Source organism: Lepisosteus oculatus, chromosome 6, assembly GCF_040954835.1.
Source record: "Lepisosteus oculatus isolate fLepOcu1 chromosome 6, fLepOcu1.hap2, whole genome shotgun sequence".
Taxonomy (NCBI): Eukaryota; Metazoa; Chordata; class Actinopteri; order Semionotiformes; family Lepisosteidae; genus Lepisosteus; species Lepisosteus oculatus.
The window spans coordinates 20,441,279-20,462,196 of record NC_090701.1 but is presented as its reverse complement, the minus strand read 5'-3'; the positions used below and the strand labels follow the sequence as shown (position 1 = coordinate 20,462,196).

General features: G+C 35.9%; 1 protein-coding gene and 1 long non-coding RNA gene across 2 annotated transcripts; both read left to right on the top strand.

Annotated features, from left to right (window-relative positions):
* Positions 1-1,046: 1,046 nt before the first annotated feature.
* Positions 1,047-17,156, top strand: LOC102685402 (uncharacterized). The gene is made up of 6 exons (XM_069190825.1): positions 1,047-1,277; positions 1,388-1,765; positions 3,678-4,001; positions 12,913-13,242; positions 16,523-16,606; positions 16,687-17,156. Exons 1-6 carry the CDS (start codon positions 1,235-1,237, stop codon positions 17,154-17,156), a joined length of 1,629 nt encoding a protein of 542 aa, XP_069046926.1. The 5' UTR covers positions 1,047-1,234.
* Positions 17,157-18,685: 1,529 nt separating this feature from the next.
* Positions 18,686-19,272, top strand: LOC138239400 (uncharacterized). Its single transcript, XR_011189868.1, has 2 exons — positions 18,686-18,766; positions 18,856-19,272. It is a non-coding gene; the product is annotated as an uncharacterized lncRNA (long non-coding RNA).
* The last annotated feature ends 1,646 nt before the right edge of the window (positions 19,273-20,918 follow it).

Sequence of the window (20,918 nt, the reverse complement as noted above, 5' to 3'; positions counted from 1 at the left end):
TTTGAAAACCCAGTCAAGGTTGAAAGAGCTATAGCGGAATAAACAGCAATGATAGTCAGAGGAACTTCTCAATGAAGGAAGGTGCAGCAGAGGAGGTCTGCAAGTGTACAAAAGCTTTGGATGGGTTCAGTAGTTGAAAATGAGCTGGAATGGGAAATGATATTTATCATGCTGGTGCCTGAGGTCTAAAGATGACAAACCTTGATTTAAGGACAGCAGGATGATTGACATGAGCAATGATTTTCATCTTTCATTTTAAACAGATGCAGTACAGTACAGAGAGAGTGACAATCCTTTACCAGCTTGGACGAGATGTACAGTGGTCAGATCAAGTCTGGATATACTAGAAAGACCAGCAAGCATGAGCATATGATGAGGCAAGAGCCAGCTGAGGAGCATGGGAAAGGTGCAGGAGCAGTAAAGGTCTAGCAATGCCAACTTTCAGAGAGATGTCTCTCTATAAAGCAGAACACTGCAAGAAAGAAGAAGGGAAGTTCAGGAGGCAAGATATAGTTCTGCAGGCAAGCTGGCAAGCAGAAGTGTGCGAGATTGGGCTATGATCTTACTCTTGAATTTAAAATACTATTAATCTAAGGATGTATTTATTTACAGTGAAAGTATTTTGATACTGTAGGTATTACAACTTTGAAAATTTAGATTACACATTGTAGCGTAACTATGTTTAATAATGTCCCCGTTCTTTCATTCTCCCTTCTAACATTACTTTAGCAAGCATTCTGATAATCCTACTCAGAATTATATCAGACTCCAAAATTCAAAATTAAACAAGATTCACACTTTCCCCCAGCCCTCAGTTCTTACATTATCATTCATTTTTCTTTCAGTTGAATTGACCTCTGTGCACATACCTTATGTATGTACAGTATGTATACACATAAAAAGAAGAAGAAATATTTGCATTGATGCTATTAGTAGATTTTGATAAAAATAAAGCCTAGAAAATACAAATATGTACATTTTCATTATAGTAGCTACAGTATGTCTACATGTGAATAGTACAAAATAACTCAGTATAATATATGCAACCTGACAATATGACTAACAGTTGTCTTAACACACAGCTGTGAATTTTACCCATAAACCTACCCATCACCCACTTCTCTAACATTGGTTAGCTTTGTAGTCATTCCCCCCTCAGATCTGAATTAAAAGACTGCAGCACTGTACAACTGGATTTTGTTTTCTAATTTTATACAACCTTTCCTCTCCAACAATGTTTTTGGTTTCATGTATCTCTGTTTCTTCTCTTTTTCTAGGTAAGTGAGTATTATTTTTTCTGGTGTTTGTGAGTGAATATATCATGAGTCTCTATTCACAGTTATACCTTCAGATTTCAGCTCAATATATGTTTTATTCTCCCTTGCAGTGACAAAGGCAATAATCACTTTGGAACAAGTAAAAATATCCCAGACAAAAAATATTGGCAAAACCGTGTATTTTAGCTGTAAGGTCACTGGAACAGACTTTAATAAAGCTTATATCCACTGGTACCAGAAAAAAGCAGGCAAAGCTCTGAAACACCTTCTTTACATACGTGCAGAGGATGGAGTGCTTCATTATGATGATGAGAACGATAAAGAAATTTTCAAAGCCAGTCAAAATGAGGACATTGCTGAGAGCGATTTCATAATCAACTCCCTGAAGGTCGACCATTCTGCCACATACTACTGTGGCTGCTGGGATTCTCACAATGAGAGGCTATCAACAGGAAGGCTGTTGAAAACCCAGGTGTGTGCAGAACTTTAAAAACAGCATGGAATGAAATTAAGAAAAAATAAGTAGTAGTGAGCTTTTGTGTTTTTACTGTAACATAACATCATATCTTAATATTAGACCTTCATTAGTGATTACCTTAGTTGTCATAGCAGGTTAACATTGAAACAGTGCTTTGTTTTTGTCTGTATATTAATCAGGAAGAATGTTGTTCCACAGAAATATCTGCAACAAAACAATTGCAATGGTGGTGATGATGCACAAATGCTTGAACTATACTGAGTATTAAATAAATCTGGCAATTTTTAAAATATTTGTTGTGTGTTTTGTTCGATATATGTTTGATATTTCTGTTTCAGCCTTTGAATAGGCTTTTAGCTAGACCTATTGGAATAATGTCTGTCATAAAACCCTGTGATGTGACAATCACCATGGATAGGTTCTTTGGAAACCCAACTCTTTTTTTAAATAACAGCAGCACTCACTAACACAATCCTTATAACCAACATGAAATTGATCAAAAGGCACTTTAATAATGCTTTGGTAACAAAGGCGCTATATAGATTTAATAAATGACAATTTGGCACAGCATTCCTCTCAAATCGATCCTCTATTGTTTAATACTCAATATTCTTTTTGAGTTATTTTTAAAGCTGGATAATTTGCTTTGTACTGTATAAAGGCAATATTGTATATTGTATAGCATATTGTAGCATATTGTTACTGTGATGTCATGGGCCATTAAAATGTTTTTGTACTATTACCTGTGAGGCAATGAGGGCTTCTAGCGCTTGGCTTGTTTCCATTGGGTTATGAACAGTGTGGAGGATTCCTGGTGGTGACGTTAAGCCTGAAAGAAATACTAATTTAGAGATTCATTTACAGAGAAAAAATACAAAAGCGAATTAGGATATTCAAACATTCACATTACCTTCTGGAACACCTTAATGAATTATTCTTGTATGTATAATATTTTATGGAGCAAAATATTCCTTTTACATAGCCAGATAAACAAAGAATATGCCACAGTATTATTTGTTTACGTCAGTTACTGTTACAAATTGGTTAAACACTACTGTATTGTAATAAAGCGTCACATAGTGCTTAGAGCTCTTTCCAAAAGGAAGACATCTGTTTCATTTTGCCCTCTGCACAAAATACAGTCTCTTGCTGTACTTTGAATATCTGTTTGTTCCCATTAATTAGGAGTCAGAGACTTCAGTGTACAAATTCCTTTCAAAACAGTGACAATTCTAACATATGCAGTGGAAATTCATTACATTCTTGTTGTTTAATGTCATAAAACAAGAAAGTACAGTGGCAAGCACTCTAAAATGTGTTAGTCATTACTCATTTTCCAGGTTGGGAGCAGGTTGGCACAATTGAGATGGTCACCTGACTGCATCCACAGACCATGATCTTGTGGGCTGCTGCAGCGTGAAGAATGAGAGAGTCTGAAAGGTCTTAGTTTGTAAGATGAGACTGTTACACAGTGTCTTCACTTCACAGGACTCCCTAGGGAGTCCAAACTCCTCCTTGTGTGTTTGGTGCATGTCTGGGCTACAGGGGTCAGGAAAGCGGAGGTGTGCTTGAGGCAGAGTGGTGATGGAGTCAGACCATGTACACTGCGCATATCCACACCGAGACCTTAGGTATTTAAGCTCTCTAAAATGAAACTGAAAAGACTCGTCTCCAGAGATTGGCTGCTGCATCATATCATGTATCTTTGAACTCTTACTGCTCTTTGAGCTCAATTATAATACCCAGCCTGTATAGCTCAACTTACCTTAAGAAGTCTGAGATCAAATCATGTTACCAGCCTCCATCATTGCTTATTTTTCTTTTTTTCTAGGTAAGGGAAGACCAGTTATTTTATGCTTGTGATTGTACAAAGCGTGTGTCTGAAGTTTAGCCTTTCTTTTTTTTTCTTTTCTTCCTTGCAGTGGCAGAGGCAGCGGTGACTTTGCAACAGGAAAAAATAACACTAACAAAAACTGATGGCCAAATAGCCCAGATCCGATGCAGAGTCTCTGGAACAAGCTTTGCCACAGCAACAATCCACTGGTACCAGAGACAAGATGGTGAAGTCATGAAGAGGATTCTTTATGTAGCTGATAAAACGGCTCAGTACGACAACAAAAGAGATGCAGATGTGTTTGTGGTGGGCAACATTCCTGGAGAACATTTCACCGAGAGATACTTAGCAATACGATCTGTGAAATCCAGCTACTCTGCAACATATTACTGTGCGTGCTGGGACGCCCACAGTAAATTAAACCCTATAGACAACCTGTTCAAAAAGATTTAGAGATAATGCACTGTACAGTTTCCAACAAACTTCAGAAACCTCATTCAGAATTTTGTTGTATATGTTTCAAATATAGTTTACATTGTGATAATAGGATGTTACAAATTGCTTTTTGCTCATTTTTTCATAACAGATTTTTAAAGCTAATTCCAAATAACAAAAATAAAACACAAAATACAGTAGGATTTGTCTTTTTCCGTATAAAGATTTTTACTGTAGTATGTCACATCGAAAAATCCGTTCAAATGTAATAAAGATCACAAGACTCGCACTAAAAAATGTTTTGGAAGAATGAGACAAATCATAGGTCTGTGAAGAAAATTAATGTGAGTTACAAGCAGGATAAAAACTGGATAATGCTGAACAATCCTGTGCAAATACTGTACAGTATACAGTATGTAAAGATACTGTGGTCGTTCAAAATGTTATTTTTTTGGCTGAAGCACATACAGTAATACAAATGTACTCTAGGGCCATGATTTACAGTACAACAATGCATTTCATTTTGGCACCTGTCCCGAAATGTAAGACCTCTTACGATGAGATTAGACATATTTTCATTTAGATTTCTCAGGAACACAGCTCTAAAAATTAGTTCATCTTGTTCAGCATAGAGGAGTCACATGCTCTCTACTCCACTTAATGCCATGGAAATCAGGAGTCAGTGTGGTTAGATGATGGACATTATCTACAGTACCTACTGTACATAGTATTTTTTATCAAAATATTCAAAAGGGACTGAAATTTAATTGAATTTGCACCACTTTGTAAACTTTCCCTTCAAGATGAGCTATTTTTCATTGTAGTCTGTCTGCAGCTGTGAATGTTAGGCAGAGTAAGTGCATAATTTTCCTCTCAGTCAGACGTACTGAGGAGTTTCTAAACTGACTCACAGCGGAGTTTCTCTGCCTCTGATTCTTTCTTTGAGAAACTATAAAAATGTCTTTTGAAAGCCTTTTCTATTTCAATCTAATCTAATCTAAGAACAGCATTAATGAGCCTTAAAAAATATTTCTGAGAACAAATGTTGTTATGGTTCTGCTTGGAGCCCTTTCTTTTTTTGCTAAAGGGTTGTTTGGGGGTCTCTCTGTGCTGTTCCTTTGCAAATTCACCTTTGGAAGGTAATCTAAAGGTAACTGTTTTTGTCATCAACACATAATGTCTTATGAAGAGGCTTTCTGCAGTTTTGAATTAATCATCTGGATTGTTATTTTGATATTGTTTTGGCATGTGCTAAAATTGCTATTCTTCTATAAATGTGTTCTTCATATATTAAGGTGCTATTAAGCCTAACTAAGAGTTATTTTTTTAAAGATACAGGCTAACACTGCATTTATTTGTTTTTCTTAGGCCTTGATAGGTACTTCAGTTATAAAGGTATAATCTTTATAACTAGAGACTATAAAAATCTTTGTCTCAAAATACACCTCAAAGGTTTTGATAAAACTAGACCGGTTTTGTGTCATCTGTTGATTGAACTTAATTAAACTTCTGATGTTTGAGCAATCCAATGAATTAAAACTCAATCCAAATGCCCTTTTTTCAAAAACTGTAGAAATGAAGGAATAAGAGGTAATCTGGTATGTTTTGTATTGCAAGTCACACTTTGTTAAAAGTACACTGCAAAGAAAATAAACATATCTATGGCATTTTGAATTGTTCTACTCTTTTCACTCACTGATTTTCTGCTTTATGTACAAAGTCCTATTTTACGGTCTTCTACAGACATATTAGTTGTTTTTATTTATATTTAAGCTCTGTAGATTTGTATTTTATAGTACAAAAAGTAACCTTGTAGCTTTACAGATGTGTGGAGAGAAAAAACAAGTTAATGATGGGCATCACACTTGATTGGTAAATGTTAGCTATTATATTGATAAATTAGCTACTACAGGGCTATCCAGTCCTGGTTCTGGAGGGAAAGGGTTTCTGTGGGTTTTTAAGGTCTCTTTAAAGCAGCAGTACCTGAAAGGCTATGAGAAACAGTTAGATTGGTTCAAATAAGCAAGTAATCAGATGGTCTAGTTCATTAACAGCTTCGGGATGAAAACTCACAGACAAAGTTCCCCTCCATGACCAGAAATGGACAATCTTGAGCTAAGATATTACATCTTAGCTCAGGATGTTGGCTGAGCTGTGTTATGTGTTGGCTGCACATACAGTACCTACTGTATATACAGTTTACCTTAAGTTGTTGTGATCAAGTTTTGAGAGTTGTAAAGAGTGTAAAGATTGTGATATGGCAACTAACCTAAGATGTATTAGGAATAACGAAAATGGTCATAATAGTAAAAAACATGAGTGGTTAGTACGTTTTTGATAATCATAGTTCACGTACAGTATTTTAAATCCTGATTATGTCTAAAATGTCTAAGTGCACAGTAGTAAATAAAAAATTGAAATAAATATGCAATTAGTTACTAGCACAGGTCAATTCACAGGTCAATTCATACTGGGTTCTAGATATTCTGTAATCAGTTAATATTAAATTAATGTTAAAGGATATAAAAATGTATAAAAAGAAATCAGAAACTCTTACTCTAAAGCATACTGAATATGCCCCATAGTCAAATTCTTACATCGCATCTTACAAAATTGAAATAATAGATTAAAATAACAACATAAATAATTTTAAATGGATTTAAACATTCAGCAAAGAGAAATAAAATTTTGGTTGTTGCTAGCAATGTCAGAAATTTTGCTATTACAATGGAAAACAGAAAGGAAAAATAATTTATATTAAATTATTTCATTTAATTCTTTATTTTGACTTCCTCAGAGGTCTGATACGATGAATCAACATCAACAAATGACAACATTTCCCATCATCTGCTAGTTACAGCTCTGTTGGTAGCTGATACCCTGCAGTGACGAGTCCAGTTCAGACACAATCCACACTGAAGCAAAAAGGAGACAGAATTTGCTACACTAATGTAAGAAAAAGAAAAAAAGACAGCTCTCATTGTCTACATGTAACACACTAAAGTATAGTCACCAGCAGCACATTTCTCACACTTTACTTTCCTTATTCTCACAGCTTTGTGAAAAAAGAGTAGACAACAACACCGCTTAAACAAGAAAACAGAGTTCAATACTTTCCACACACACTAAATATGCATTACTAAAACTTCAGAATAATGTATCAACAGCCAGTACTTTTTTCATAGCGTGAACACTATGCAGCCACATATAGAACTGGTGAAATTCATGATACCAAAAACAAAAGATATGGTCTTCACAGATTGGTCCCTCTATTGCAGTCATTTCCTCTCTAAGACCGAGTATAATATCCAAGTAACAAAGATCAACTTACCTTAAGAAGATTTAGATCAAGAACAACCATGTTTCCGCCCTCTCTCCTTGCTTTTTCTTCTTTTCTTCTAGGTAAGAACAGATTAATTATATGAAGCTTGTGAAACCGGGAATCAAGCATCTGAACTTTAATCCCTTCTCTTATCTTTTTCACAGTGGCAGAGGCGGCAGTTACTTTGAAACAGGAACAAATCTCACTCACCCTAGTGATGAACAATTTAGCCCAGATTAAATGCAAAGTCTCTGGAACAAATCTTGCCAAAACTACTATCCACTGGTACCAGAAAAAAGAAAGGGAAGGCATGAAGAGGATTCTTTATGTTTCAGAGAAGGGAGCTGAGTATGACAACAAAAATGATGCAAAAGATTTCATGGCTGGCATTGTCCCTGCAGGTGGTTTTGTTGAGGGATATTTGGCAGTGAATTCTGTGAAACCCAGCCATTCTGCAACATATTACTGTGCTTGCTGGGATTTCCACAGTGATGCCTCAGTCATGAACAGCATGTTCAAAAACAGCAGACAGACTTGTGTACCTTACAGTTTTGAACAAAAAAGCAGAAACCTCAACAAAGCATTTTCAGGAAATTACAGTAACTCTGCAAAAGATGAACTTTGCAGAGAAGATCTGAAATGCTGAAACAGTTGCAGTTATCACCAATAGGATTTAGCCTATTTAGCCTTTTTTTCTAGAAATGGTTTGATTTAGATCGATTTTTTAAGTCCTTGCTCTATATGTTATATGACTTGTTCTATATGGTATATACATTTTTAAAGATACCGTTCCTCTCCCACAAGTTTAGTCTGTCTCTCCATGAAGTTTTACTAATGTATATCCATCATGGTAAATGCAGAATAAACTACAGTATAGCAGACTCCAATAATTAGGATGTTTTTTTTTAAATAAATTTTTAGATTATTTTGTTGACTTAGCAAACGGAACAAAAAAGAAAAATACACCAAATAAAAAACTACTATGACATGTCTCAGTGTTCCATGTATTCACTTCAAAAATAACCTGAAACAAAATCACATACTGCATGCTGTCATTTTCCTGTATACAATTCTACAAAGCAAAACAGTATGTGGGAGTCATTTATTGGACCTCTCAATGATCTTAATCACTTCCAAATTGAACATCTTCACAATGTCATGTTTTTTTTTCAACTATTGCAACAGTGATGATATTGTTGCATCCTCGTTGGATAATCCAATTAAGTGGATCACTTAATTGCTGTAATGTGACTGCTTAATCAGAAATCTTCATTTCATCATCTCGGACAGCCTACACTGAATCAAAAATGTATCATGTGCTAACTTCATCTTCAGGTTACCTTTTCATTGTATCAAAAATACTGTAAAACTAAAGCACTCAACAGACCATATATTTAAAATATATTTTCACTAAAAGCCAGGACTGCCATTTCCATTTTGGGTAATTATGATATGATCACAACTAAGGTTAATATTTAGATACAATTAAAAGGATTCAGTTTCAAATACACATTATTTTAAGGAAATTAACAGCTGATAAGCCCCAATCAGGTCGACCTAATGACAAATGTAGAGGAGACTAAAATTATCTAAAATGAAATGTAAAACTGGGCGACATCTGAACTATAAGCCAGCTAACAAATAAAGCAGCCTATTTGGGGGGGAAAGTTAGTTTTAAAAAGTAACTTAATCACAGTTATAAGTTATATGGGTAAAATGTTACTTTTTAAACTAACAAAATGTTTCTAGAAATAGCTTTTAATTTTTTTGTTATTAACACATAACATAGATTATTGTATCTGATGACTTTAAAAAATATTTTCCCAAAAAGTAATTTTAAGTTTTATAACATAATCCCTTATGCAAGTAGCATGTTACTTAAACGGATTGCTTTTTAAAATTAACCTTCCCAAATACTACAGACTACTGGTAATATACTGTATGTATACAAATAAATGTGTCATTCTCATTTGAGCATTTCTGAACCTACTCTTCACAGTTAAGTCAAAAGATATTTATATTTGTTCTAAAGCTGATCACTACAAAAGTCATTGGTTCAGGTGTCACTGTCATTTCCTCTCAGGGCTCAATTAAAATAACTCGGCAGTAAACTAAAGGAAGTAGGGTCTTACACATGCAAGAGCATGACCATGGTTGTGCCTTCGGCCATGACCATTTTTTCAATTTTTCTAGGTGAGGGACATTTTTCTCAAATGTATTTCCTTAAGAATTAATAGATTGCTTTAACTGCTTTTCTTTTTGTTCTTCATTGCAGCAGCAGTAGCAGCTGTGACAGCAGTGACACTGGAGCAGAAGAGGACAACACTGACAAAAACAGCAGGGAAAACTGTGCTTATAAGTTGTAGAGCCTCCAATATACCTTATGGCAATTACTACATTCATTGGTATCAAAAAAAAGAGGGCGAGCCCTTCAAGAGAATTCTTTACATGACCCAGGATGGTTCAAAAAACACTGCTGACCCCACTTATGGAAGTTCCGAATTCAAGGCTGAGAAACCTGAGTCTGACCTGTACAACCTCAGAATATCAGACGTGAACGTCGATCATTCTGCAATATATTATTGTGCCTGCTGGGACAACCACAATGATAAAGACTTCCTTAGCAGGTGATACTTAAACCTTAGTGAAAATGTATCTGCAATAGTGTGAGGCCTGTAGTTGAAGGGACTAGAGTAGCAACTGATCTGCCCCTAGAGGCCGCCAAAACTCCTGTAACTATTGTAAATAGACTTAGTGGGTGTCAGTTTGTTAATTACATTATTGGAGAAGGGTTTGTCCACACTCTGCAAGTAGTCATAGCACTCATGGGGAGGTTGCTTTCCTGCCTTTTAGACTAAAAAGTTTCAAATGTTTTTAGTACAAGTTCTGCAAAAACTCATTACACACCAACATCCAATGATTAAAGCTTGGTAGATTCCATTTCTTTGAGACTATCCAGAATTTCATATTTTGAACATTTTACATTTTTCAGAATTGTTTTAGGGATAATTTTGTTGTTATGTTGTAGGGAGGGATTGGATATGTGTGACTTTTACTACAATTTTAAATACATGACAGAGATATTGAAAACCCCTTCACTAGAGAGCACTCAAAAACACAAAAGTGCAATCCAAAATAAAGCAATTCCCTCTAACTAGTAAATCCTCATTAGCATATCATCTTATGTAGCTGCTAAATCCCCAAGTTACTTGTATCCTTCACAACATTAAAATAATATAATTGCAATAGGTAAGGAACGATACATAATAGGAGACTTCACTGTGAAAAAAATATATAAATACTGTAGATGCAGTTGTATTATTATTTTCAAGAACATAAAGGTTATTCTCTGTGGTGTTCAATCACCTAGGTCTCTTTAGTGATGATAACGTGTAGGACATTCCACCATTAAACTATTATTGACCTCATTATCATATTATGCAGTATACTACTATAAAAAGCTTAGGGGAAACCTACAGCGTATTAATACTACAACAAATCCTTGGGGGTTAAAAATTAAATTACTTTTTTCAGAAAATATTTTTCTTAATCATAACTAACTTACTCAATAAATTAAAAACAGAATAAACTAATTACAATATCAGGAATTAAAAATGCAACAAATGCTATTAGACCCAGTACCTGAATTTTTTAGTACTCAATATAAAAAAGAAACTATGTAAACGCATTCTTGAAAATTTAAAGGAATGCATTTAAGTCGCCAATTATTTTTTATCCAATGAAATAATGTAACTCTTTAAACTCTTTTAAGCTGTTATTTGTAATTTAGAATTTACATTTATAACTCCTGTGAAAAAAAATTGCAGAGCTGAAATATGCAGATTTCATTATAAGGAACAAGTAATAGGTTTATATGGAAGCCCGTTTCCGCCAGAGAGTAAAAAAAAACACGCTATGGTATCTCAGAATTCCGACTTAGTAAGTCAGAATTCCGACTTAGTATCTCAGAATTGCGACTTAGTAACTCAGAATTCCGACTTAGTAAGTCAGAATTCCGACTTAGCAACTCAGAATTCCGACTTAGCAACTCAGAATTGCGACTTAGCAACTCAGAATTGCGACTTAGTATCTCAGATTTGCGACTTAGTAAGTCAGAATTCCCACTTAGTATCTCAGAATTGCAACTTAGCAACTCAGAATTCCGACTTAGTATCTCAGAATTGCGACTTAGCAACTAAGAATTCCGACTTAGTAACTCAGAATTCCGACTTTATATCTCAAATTTGTGACTTCGAAATAGCCATATTTCATTGTCTGTCCTTTTGTTATTGTAACGGATTCGGGTTCTAGGGCTTGTGCCCTCGCCGCTCCCACCCTAGTTCGTGCCTCGCGTTCGTGCTATGGCTATTTCGAAGTCGGAATTATGACTTACTAAGTCGCAATTCTGAGATACTAAGTCGGAATTCTGAGTTGATAAGTCGCAATTCTGAGATACTAAGTCGGAATTCTGAGATACCATAGCGCGTTTTTTTTTACTCCCTGGCGGAAACGGGCTTCCATAGGTTTATTCCATGCTGAAAAAAAAGAAGAAAGAAAACACAACGTTTCAGCCGTGGAGCCTTCTTCAGGTGTGAGGGAACACAGGAATCTATGTCTTCACCAAAATAAAATAAAGAACCAGTTCTCAGGTTGCTCACAGGTTAACTTGGGAACCAAACCTGATGCACCACTGTTTTGGATAGAGTGGGTCATTCCTATAGATGTTGCCATTTTTATGGAATGTACATCTCTAACATTTTAGTAGGACAGCTATATTTAGTTGATGTCTTTTGTAATGATTTAGCAATAGCGATTTGTCCACTTGTTCATCTGGCGTGTCGAATTAATACCGTAGCGATCTGTTTAAAATGCGCAGCCGCGGCTCTCATTTGTTTCGTGACTAATTGCAATTGAGTATCTAATTAATAACTACATACAGTACCCCCATCCGGTGAATTGTAGACTAAATGCAAATCTTAAATTAAAAACTAACATGAATTTATCGGGAAATTTAGTTTAAATATAAAACAAGAACCAAACAAAGTAATAATTGTATATTAACGTGGCCTACGTATTAATCCACTAATCAAATTAATTGAAATGTTCTGATGCACAGTCCTTTGCATTAATTAGTACAACAACAACACCGAGCCCTGGGAACCAGATTAAGCACAAATTCAGCTGAACTCCAACTTTGTTCCGCATGTTTTTTGAACGTGCAATTGAACTCCGAGCTGGAGACGATCTCCAGAAAGTACAGTACTAACTAAACCGCAACTTTGTATGCAGCTGCGTACTAATTCAGGAAGTTCGTTGCATTTGACCCAGTAGTGTCTAGTAGTACCTTACACAGTATTTATAACACCTCACGAAGTCCAGGAAGTTCTAGTCTCTTGAGATTGGTTACTGCAATTCTTCACCTTACTGAAGAAGAAATAATGTTGTTGTGCGTGTACATTGCTGAATTTTCATTTTTATTAGGTAAGTGAAACATGGTCTATATTGTGTGTTTATGAGAATTTAACCATCTCATCTCAGCCCTTTCCTTTTTTTTTCTCCATTGCAGTGGCAGTGTCAGCCCTGTCTTTGGAACAGCCAAAACAAATAATGCTGAAAAGAATTGACAGCACTGCTCGTATTACCTGCAAGTATACAGGGTGGGGATTTGACTCTACTCTTATTCACTGGTACCAGCAAAAAGACGGCACAGCCATGAAACGCATTCTCTACATTGAAAAAGTTGGCTCGCAAGCCTTTTACGACAACAGGGACGATGAAGGAGTTTTCAAAGCAAACAGAAAATCTAGCTCTGAGGTGGATCTTATAATAAATGGAATAAAAGAAAGCCATTCTGCCACATATTACTGTGGCTGCTGGGACACCCACAGTGACACAGGTGTGAGAGGCAGTTGTAACAAAAACCACAAATTTAACACAAAAAAATCAGAAAACTCAATACTTTACAGGAAATTAAAGGACCGTATGTGAAACCTGCATGAGAATCAAGATATTCAGCCATGATTTCTAGTTAATTTCAACTGCTTTTACAGTATGTTGAACTTCAAGATCATTTGGAGAAGACAAGCACTGAAATGGGTTAAAGCAGTCAGAAATGTCTGAGAACCCATATCTGATGTGACTATATTTTCTTCTAGCAAATGTTTTTTTCTTATGTATGTGAATTCTGTAAAACAAATTAAAAGAACTGAAAGTGTTGATACAGTAAGTGAATGAATCAGAACCATTTCAAGTAATAAATACAATCCCAATGGATTTGCCTCTGTCTCAGCATTGTGATTTTTTGTAATATTTTTGTCTGCCCCAATCACCCTGGCTGCAGTAAAATAGTAGTGGGTAGGTCACTTTATAAGATCATTATAAGTAGTGGGTTGTAGGTTCAATTTCCTACTATATAAACTGCTGTAGTGTCTAGAATGAGGTACTGTACTTTACCCCAGTTGCTCCAGTCCACCCAGCTTTGTAAATGGGAGCTAACATTGCCCTGTGACAGACTTGTGTCCTGTTCAGCTGGAGGTGGAAGTTTAGTATTTTCTAATTACTTCACATTTGGACACCTGGATAAGCTCTCTCCAGCAGAAACTCTTTCGATGGTCTTAATGGAAATACCAACACACTTTATGCAAATCACACTTCAGTAATTTGGTCAGATTCTAATAACAACAAATCAAAATAATGAACAAAAGGGGACAGCATATTAAAAGCATAGTTAATACTTTGTTAACTCACCTGCCTAAGGAAATAGCTGAATGTCAGCACTGTCACACCACTCTTCACTTGTGAGGAATGAACCAGAGGGGCAGCTGCAAGGGTGAAGCTGGAGTTAAAGGAGGAGCACTAGACAAGAGTTATGGGCAGCCAGTGAGCATACATACAGTAGGAGAGCATAAGTGTGAGATTTGAATTTGACGTACTCCCGAATTTCTGTTAAATTACACAATTTAACATAAAGATTAAATCCGAATTTAAATATTTCTTTCCTCATTGCTTACCGTAGTCTTACATTTACTTTAAAAATTTGTACCTTTTATATTGCATTATATATAATACATTGTACTGTAAGAACTTCAGAAGAACCTGAATATCCTAAATACAGTAAGTTAGAATAAGAAGTAATAAGAATTGTCAATTCTGCACAAGCAGCATCTGCAGTATATGGGAGAGATTCATGAATCAATATCATAAAAAGGTTTGGTGTCTTTCTAGGATTGCTTGATCCTATTAGACCTTCACTAACCACACTCACCAGGCAACGTGTTCAATAAAGTGTGAGTTTGCCATTTCCTGAGAATTTGAACAAGCGCTATGCTCAAATTATATATTAATTACAAACTCATTTCAGTTGCTTCTCTTGAAATTGCTGAAAAATGAATAAGAATAATGTCAGCAACATTAAATCTAAAACTGATATACTGTAAATTACCAACAGTGCAGATCAGATCAATTAAGGAATAAATCATAAGATTATACCCTGAATTATAAGATGGGATATTTTCCAATTTTTTGCATCTATTGCTTTATTTTTATGTAATTTAAGATTTTAAGAGAATTTAAGGACTTCCTCCATCTCAGGCTGACAATTCTGATTCTACTGCCCCTAGTTTAGTATATGGCCAGCAGCCATATCACCCTGCAGCTCACAACTGGCAACCCACTGAAGCTCAGCAGGTGTGAGCCTGGTCAGTACCTGGACGGGGACCTCCTTGGAAAAACTAAGATTGCTGCTGGAAGTGGTGTTAGTTGAGTCAGTAGGGGGTGCTCACCTTGTGGTCTGTATGGGTCCTAATGCCCCAGTATAGTGACGGGGATACTATACTGTAAAAAAGCTCCATCCTTCAGATGAGATGTAAAACTAGGTCCTGACTCTCTATGTTCATTAAAAATCCGGTGTTATCCTGGTATCCTGTCCAAATTTCCCCCCTGGCCTTTACCAATCCTGCCCTCCTATGGCCTCCTATGAGTGATGATGCCCATCACCATCTGTGAATTGGCATCATCACTCTGTTCTCCTCCTCCCTGATAGCTGATGTGTGGTGAGTGTACTGGCGCACTATGGCTGCCGTTGCATCATCCAGGTGTGGCTGCGCATTGGTGGTGCTGGAGGGGAGTCCCCATTACCTGTAAAGCACTTTGAGAGGAGTGCTATATAATGTAAGTGTAAGCAATAATAATAATTCCTTATACAGTGTTTTTTTCATTTTTTCTGGACACTCCACTCAAAGTGCTTGGGGAGGAGAGCAGAGTGATAAAGCCAATTCAAATATGCGATTATTAGGAGGCCATGATTGGTCAATGAAAGGCCAATGGGAAGTTTGGCCAGGATGTCAGGGTAACACTTCTACTCTTTTCAAGAAACACCCTGGGATTTTTAATGACCAATGGGAGTCAGGACCTCAGTTTTACGTCTCATCAGAAGGACCGCTTCTTTTTTACAGTATAGTGTCTGAGTCACTATTCTGGGGGCACTAGGACCAACTCAGACAGGGTGACCACCCCCTACTGGCCCTACTAACACCTCTTCCAGAAGCAACTTTAGTTTTTACCCAGGAGGTCTCCCATCCAGGTACTGACCAGGCTCACAGCTGCTGAGCTTCAGTCGGTTGCCAGTTGTGAGTTGCAGGGCTGCTGGCTAATGATAATGGAGTAGAACTGCAGCAGAAAGAGAAATCACTTAGAATTAAACAATCATTTTCTTTCAGTTAAAATAAGCCAGTTGTATAGAAAAGAAATCAAGTGCACACCTGTAAAAGTATCCCCAATGAAAATGGATCTGAAATATTTTTTAAATACCATGGAATACTGTAGCTGTATATTTCTTGGTAACCTTGAGTTTTAATCTGAATATGGGATTAAAGCATCCCTTGATGCATACAAAAAATGACTTAATTGTAGGTTTATGTTCAAAAGGCTGAGTTTTATAAAACCTCAATATTAAATTTTTCATGGAAGACCCTTTTTCTATTTGACAAAATTTCAAATTGCAGAAATGATGATTTTGTATTGACAGTTCTTAATTAACTGATCACAGGGAAGCCAGATGGTATTTATATCCCTTGAAAGAAGGAAGAACAGAGCGCTGAGATTGGTTAACATATTCTTGTCATTTCCTCTTGTGGCTCTATCAAAATTACTGTACCGAGCAGCAAAGAAAATAAATTAATGGCTCACACGAATACAAGCTTTACACAGAGAAGCAAGCATGATTTTGTGTTCTCTAATTGCAGTTTGGTCTGTTTTCCTAGGTAAGGAAGATTCTGTCATATTTACTTGTTTGTCAGTGAAAAGACGACACAGGTTAACTTTCCTTTTTTGTTCTTGCCAGTGACTGCAGCAGGAGTGACACTGGATCAGAAGGTCACCCTGGCCAAAATGCCAGGCAAAACTGCACGCATCAGTTGCAAAGTCTCCAATGTGGGTTCAAGTAATTACATCCACTGGTATCAGAAAAAAGATGGCGAAGCTCTTAAGAGACTTCTTTACATAACTGTTGACAAAGGAATTGTTACTCAGGACCCCACAGCTTCTGATTTCAAGGCTGAAAAGCAGGAGAATGAATACAACCTTGTGATACCTAAAGTAAACTCTGGCTTTGATGCCACATATTACTGTGCCTGCTGGGACTCTCACAGTGAGAAAGGTGCAACAGGCAGCTGGCATAAAACCCTAATTTTCTATGTCACAGCTCATATGAAAGCTTTTGATAAAACTCAGGAACAGACGTGTATTGTGGCTCCCGGTGATGACATAAACCACATTTTAGACCCCAGGCAAGCTTCATATTTTATTCTGTAAAATAAAATGTATTTTCTGAATTATCCTAAGGATTCTTTCTCTTTAATTATTCAATTAATTAAAAACTGTATTTTGTAAACTATATTCTCCTTTAAATTAATAATGGCCTTCTCTATTTAAAATATGTTCCATATTTCTGGGGACTTTTATACTTACTTGAAAATGAAATATCAAATTGGATTTTTCAACTGCTATTCAGCAAAATAGCAAGCAGAGCAAGCAAACTAACAAAGCCAGAGCAGTGGTCGAGTAAGATAAAATTAGAACAAGATAAAGATAAAAAGAAATGGATGTTATTGCAAATGTAGTAAAAGCTATCAAAGTGAATACAGAAAATGGACAGTCACACAGATGAACTGTAAACACTGTTTTATTACAGGCATACAAATGTTTTATGGAACCTGAAGGCAATGCCAAATTATGATATATATATATATTCATTTAGGCACATCTCAATCTGCTGTTTTCAGAAAGGTTACTATATATTTCACTTAAATGCAAAAACACCACATTACAGTCATTTCCTCTCAGAGCTCTACCAAAATAACCAAATTACAATATTATTTCAACAGAAAAAAAGTAGAGATTTATTTCATGTTAAATAATAGAGAGAAGAACAAACACAATGTTTCTGCATGCCTGTAACAGACTACATGTTAACTGGACTGTATGTATGACTCGGTTCAGGCATTGCTGTTTTTGTTCCTGGGAAATTCAATGTTTGGAAATGAATCCTCATGCGGTGCTCAGCTCATTGTCGATTTTGTTTCTAATTTCACTGCTGTTTTAGCAAGAACTCTAGATATGGGGAGAAGCACAATTGATAAAAAAAACAGACAAAACTGCAATAATATTCTTGAACACAAATCGCAGAGGTGCTCATACCAAAAAAAGGGAGGTGAAGATTAAAAAACAAATTGCAGGAGTCTTGATAGCCACTGACCCCCACTCACAGGAGTCCAAAATCTCAAGACTGTGAATTGTAGGTCTGATCTGTACAATGTGACAGCAGCTAACGTGAAAGACATGCATGCGTCTAGTCAGTCCTGTGTTTTCTGGGGCACAAATACCGTAGGAGGTCCATAGATGAAAAAAATAATGAGTTTTGTGTCAAAGTTTTAATCAAAACTTTGAATGAATCCAAATAGCACAGAGTATTTAATTCCAGTAACTAAATTCTTGAGCAGCATGTGAGTCTATTTACAGGAGAAACATCTTTCTGGAGTCAGTATAAATCTACATTAATTTCTTTTGGTGCATGATTTTCAAGAGAACCATTCAAATATTTTGTGGTGTAAGTGGTGAAAAATATTATGCTTCCCAATAACTGATCTCATGCAAGCTAAATTAAAATAGTTGCAGCTTCAAAATGACAGATCAAAATGATGTCTGCACTTATGGGTATAACCCCCCCAATAACAACAGCAAATCAGAGCCTTTTGAGGTTAGTTAATTTTGAGAATACTGTGTCAGTGTCATTTCCTGTCAAGGCTCAGTTAAAATGTTTAGGAAGCACACTGCTGTACCAGAGAACATTCAAGGAAACGTTTTTCAATAACAAGAAGCCATGCTCCTGCATTTGAAGGTTGCTATTTTTTCAGTTTACCTAGGTATGTAAAGTTTGGTGCACCAAATGCTTTTTAAGACAGAATGAATAATTCATCTTAAAATTGATTATTTTTTCTGTTTTCAATTGCAGTGGCAGTGACATCGCTGTCCCTGGACCAGCCAAGAAGAACGCTTACAAAAGGCATAAGAAAGACTGCTCGCATCACTTGCAAGTATGAAGGCCCGGGCTTTGACTCTGCTATTATCCATTGGTACCAGAAAAAAGAAAATGAAGCGATGAAACGGATTCTTTATATTCAAAAAATTGGAACAGACGCCACACATGACAATGCCAATGACAAAGATGTGTTCAAAGCGAACAAAAAATCCAATTTTGAGAGTGATCTTACAGTAATTGGTACGCAAGAAAGTCACACTGCCACTTACTACTGTGCCTGCTGGGACACTCACAGCAATGCAGATGGCCCAGACAGCTGTTACAAAACCCATAACCTAATTTCTGTATCACAGTTTCAATGAAAGGTTCGAATAAACTCTGAAAACACAATATTGTAGTCTATCAAAAACTCTTCTTTCTGCAGACATCTGATTCATTGTCTTTACATCACTATACTGTATATTATGAAAATGATTGTTGCACTTTTATAGGGTGTTCAGTGATAACAGTCTTTTCCATACCATCTCACAATTAACATACTGTAAATGACATATTTTATCTAAAACTTCAATTTTGTTATTCACTGTATGAGTAACACGTCGAAGATTTTTTTTCCTTTAGGAATTTCAGACAATTTTGAATGTTTGAAACTTGGAAATCCTAAACATGATGACAGTCTATCCTAAACCATCTCATACTTAAAGGCTATATTTCCATTAAAGCAGTCATTTTATGATTGTTTGAATAAAACAACACACTCCAAAACTGGAATCATACCCCCTCTCCCCAAAAGAAAATGAGCAAAGAGTACAAATGATAACACTTTACTTCTTCATACTTATCATTGGAAATCACATTTAATATTATTAAATATTAAATATTACATTAGCTTTCCTTGTAATTACTAATGAATGCAAAATAAATGCTCAGAAATATTGTTTTCTTTACTCAAGTTATTAATTTCTTAACATTATCTAATGTGGGTGCAATAAGCAAAACGGAGGAGTTTCAGATATAAACAGTTTGCTCAGCTTCCACTGCCTCCATATTATGTTTACTGTATATTCACGGGTGCTAAATGACAAGGCAAAGCATGTCAAGGCCAAATGGCCTTCCATTTGAACCATTTGTACATTCGAACAATTCAGAACTCTCTGATCTGAATGAGGCTAAACATTTGAATCGACATGCTTAGTTAATACCCCTCATAATGTTCAATCAAAATAACAAACTGATTCACACAAGATATAAAATACTCACACAACTGAGAGCATTACTTTCACTCTGGGTTTAGCCAATGTGTAGTGAAGATTGTGGAAAAATAATAATAAAAATTAGAACTGTGTAGGTCATCTACAGGTCATCTTTATCACACTCCTTTTATTGGTAAGACAAGATCAAAATCTAAAATATTTCCGTTTGCTAAAAAAAGTAATCTTTTCGAAGGCTTCGGAGATACGTGATCATTTTTTCAGAAAACAAATCCATTTGTTTCTTTCTCAGTGCTCATAAATGTGAAATCCAAATAAAAGAATGACATGAAATATACTGTAATTACTTAATTCTAAACTAAAACTCAAATGCAAAGATAAACACAAATTTAATTTCAAAATGTAATTGGACGTTGATATTTTTTTAAAGGAGATAGAAGAACATGGTTTTCTAAGATTGGTTGTCACTGTAATTTCCTTTTCAGCTCCATCACAACAATGGAATAAAACTGAAATCCAGTAAAAACCCACCTGCACATAAAGGCTATGGCTCTACTTTCAGAGGTTGCAACCCTTTCTGTCTTCCTAGGTAAATGAGGGACAAGATGGACATGTTTGTTAGTCAGGGAAAAAATCCCTGTTAAACTCTTTCCTTAATTTCAGCTGCATTTCTCCTGAAGTCACAGCATCTAAGGGAATGGAAACATTCACAAAATTGGCAGCCAACACTCTGAGTATTAGCAGCAAAAGTCCTAAAGAGGAATTACTATATATATTATATGTTAGACTCATTATATTAGTCTTGGTGGTAGAGAGTTGTGTGTG